This window comes from Wasmannia auropunctata, unplaced genomic scaffold (assembly GCF_000956235.1).
Source record: "Wasmannia auropunctata unplaced genomic scaffold, wasmannia.A_1.0 LD335983.1, whole genome shotgun sequence".
Lineage (NCBI taxonomy): Eukaryota > Metazoa > Arthropoda > Insecta > Hymenoptera > Formicidae > Wasmannia > Wasmannia auropunctata.
The window spans coordinates 1,071-2,614 of record NW_012026907.1 but is presented as its reverse complement, the minus strand read 5'-3'; the positions used below and the strand labels follow the sequence as shown (position 1 = coordinate 2,614).

The 1,544-nt window shown below is 30.6% G+C and overlaps 1 protein-coding gene across 1 annotated transcript; it reads left to right on the top strand.

Moving 5' to 3' along the window:
* Window positions 1–802: 802 nt before the first annotated feature.
* Window positions 803–1,543, top strand: LOC105454559 (cytochrome P450 9e2-like; the record flags this gene model as incomplete). Its single annotated transcript, XM_011697235.1, has 1 exon — window positions 803–1,543. A coding segment is annotated over exon 1 (606 nt), but the record flags the coding sequence as incomplete, so codon positions are not given.
* Window position 1,544: the final 1 nt, after the last annotated feature.

Sequence of the window (1,544 nt, the reverse complement as noted above, 5' to 3'; positions counted from 1 at the left end):
ATCTGTAAAATTACAGAAAGACGGACCCTCAATGCAGATTGATTTAAGGCAATTTTTGATTGAACATTGTACTCGGAGAGAAACTGCATCTTACAATTATGAAAGTAAATTAGTCGTGCTAGTTTTAAATTCCAAAGTAATACAAGTACAAGGCTGCAGTTGAACAAGCGAGTATTTGTAAGCATAAAAATAATACAAATACATAAAAAAATTAACAACATATTTCATTTTATGTTGCAACATAGATAATATATTACATTATTATATGTTATACTATATTAATATATAAACAAATAATATATTATACAATTAATATATTATAAAAATGTATAAATAATAAAATTCAAAAATTAGTATGTAGAAATTCATCAAGATATCCTATGGCAATTTTGCGAATAATTTTAACGATACGAGAATAGAGTTTTAATTATAATAAAATCTTTTATTCGCTCTATTGCCTGAACTAATAATTAGTTATAATCAAAGTCGTAACAAATAGGATAATCTAATGCAAATTTGTGATTTTGTAATTTTGTACGGAATTGCTGTTAATCTGTATCAATCATGTCACATATCAACAATAATTTCAAAAGATACCATAATAAATATCTTTGAAAATGTTGAATAGATAGTAATCTATCAAATCCAATATTCACCTTAATTATAAAAATAAAGTTTATATTGTTATCATGTTGATTCAAGAACGAGATAAGTAATTAATACGATGAACATATCTAACTTTACTTACGTAAGCGATAACGAATCGCTATATATATACGTTAGATTGCGAAAGTTTGTGTAAGTGCAATAGCAGTCGATCGTCGACTTTCGACGTATAACGTGAAGTTTTGTGTGTGATATCAACTTTGTTATTAACAGCACGATAAATAAATTATTCAAGAAATTTACTAATTTTTCGGTGATACACATAATCAACATGATATATATAATCGCTTTGTCGATAATAGTAGGAGCTCTAAGCATTTATTATTTCCTCTTCAAGAATTTAAATCATTTTAAAAAACATGGCATACCATACAAGCCACCTATTCCTTTATTGGGAAATATGGGACCATGGATCTTGCGTCTTCAGTCGCTAACCGAACTCGTCAAGGACATATATTATCTACATCCCGAAGCCAAGTACATTGGTATGTTTGATATGAATCTTCCAGTTGTAATGCTTCGCGATCCCGAGCTTATTAAATCCATCACGTTAAAAAACTTCGAGATATTTCCGGATCATCGCACTTCCATAAATGAAAATCAAGATCCATTATTTGGAAAAAATCTTTTCTCCCTTCGCGGAGATAAATGGCGGCAGGTACGAACTTTATTGACCCCAGCCTTTACATCCAGCAAAATGAAAACCATGTTTAAGCTAATGACGGAGTGTGGGGTCGATTTCGGTAATTACTTGGTGCAATTACCACCGGAGCAGAGAATAATGGAGATGAAAGACGTCTTTGCGAGATATACTAACGATGTGATTGCTACTTGCGTTTTTGGCATTAGTGTTGATTCTATGAAAAACCCGGAGAATG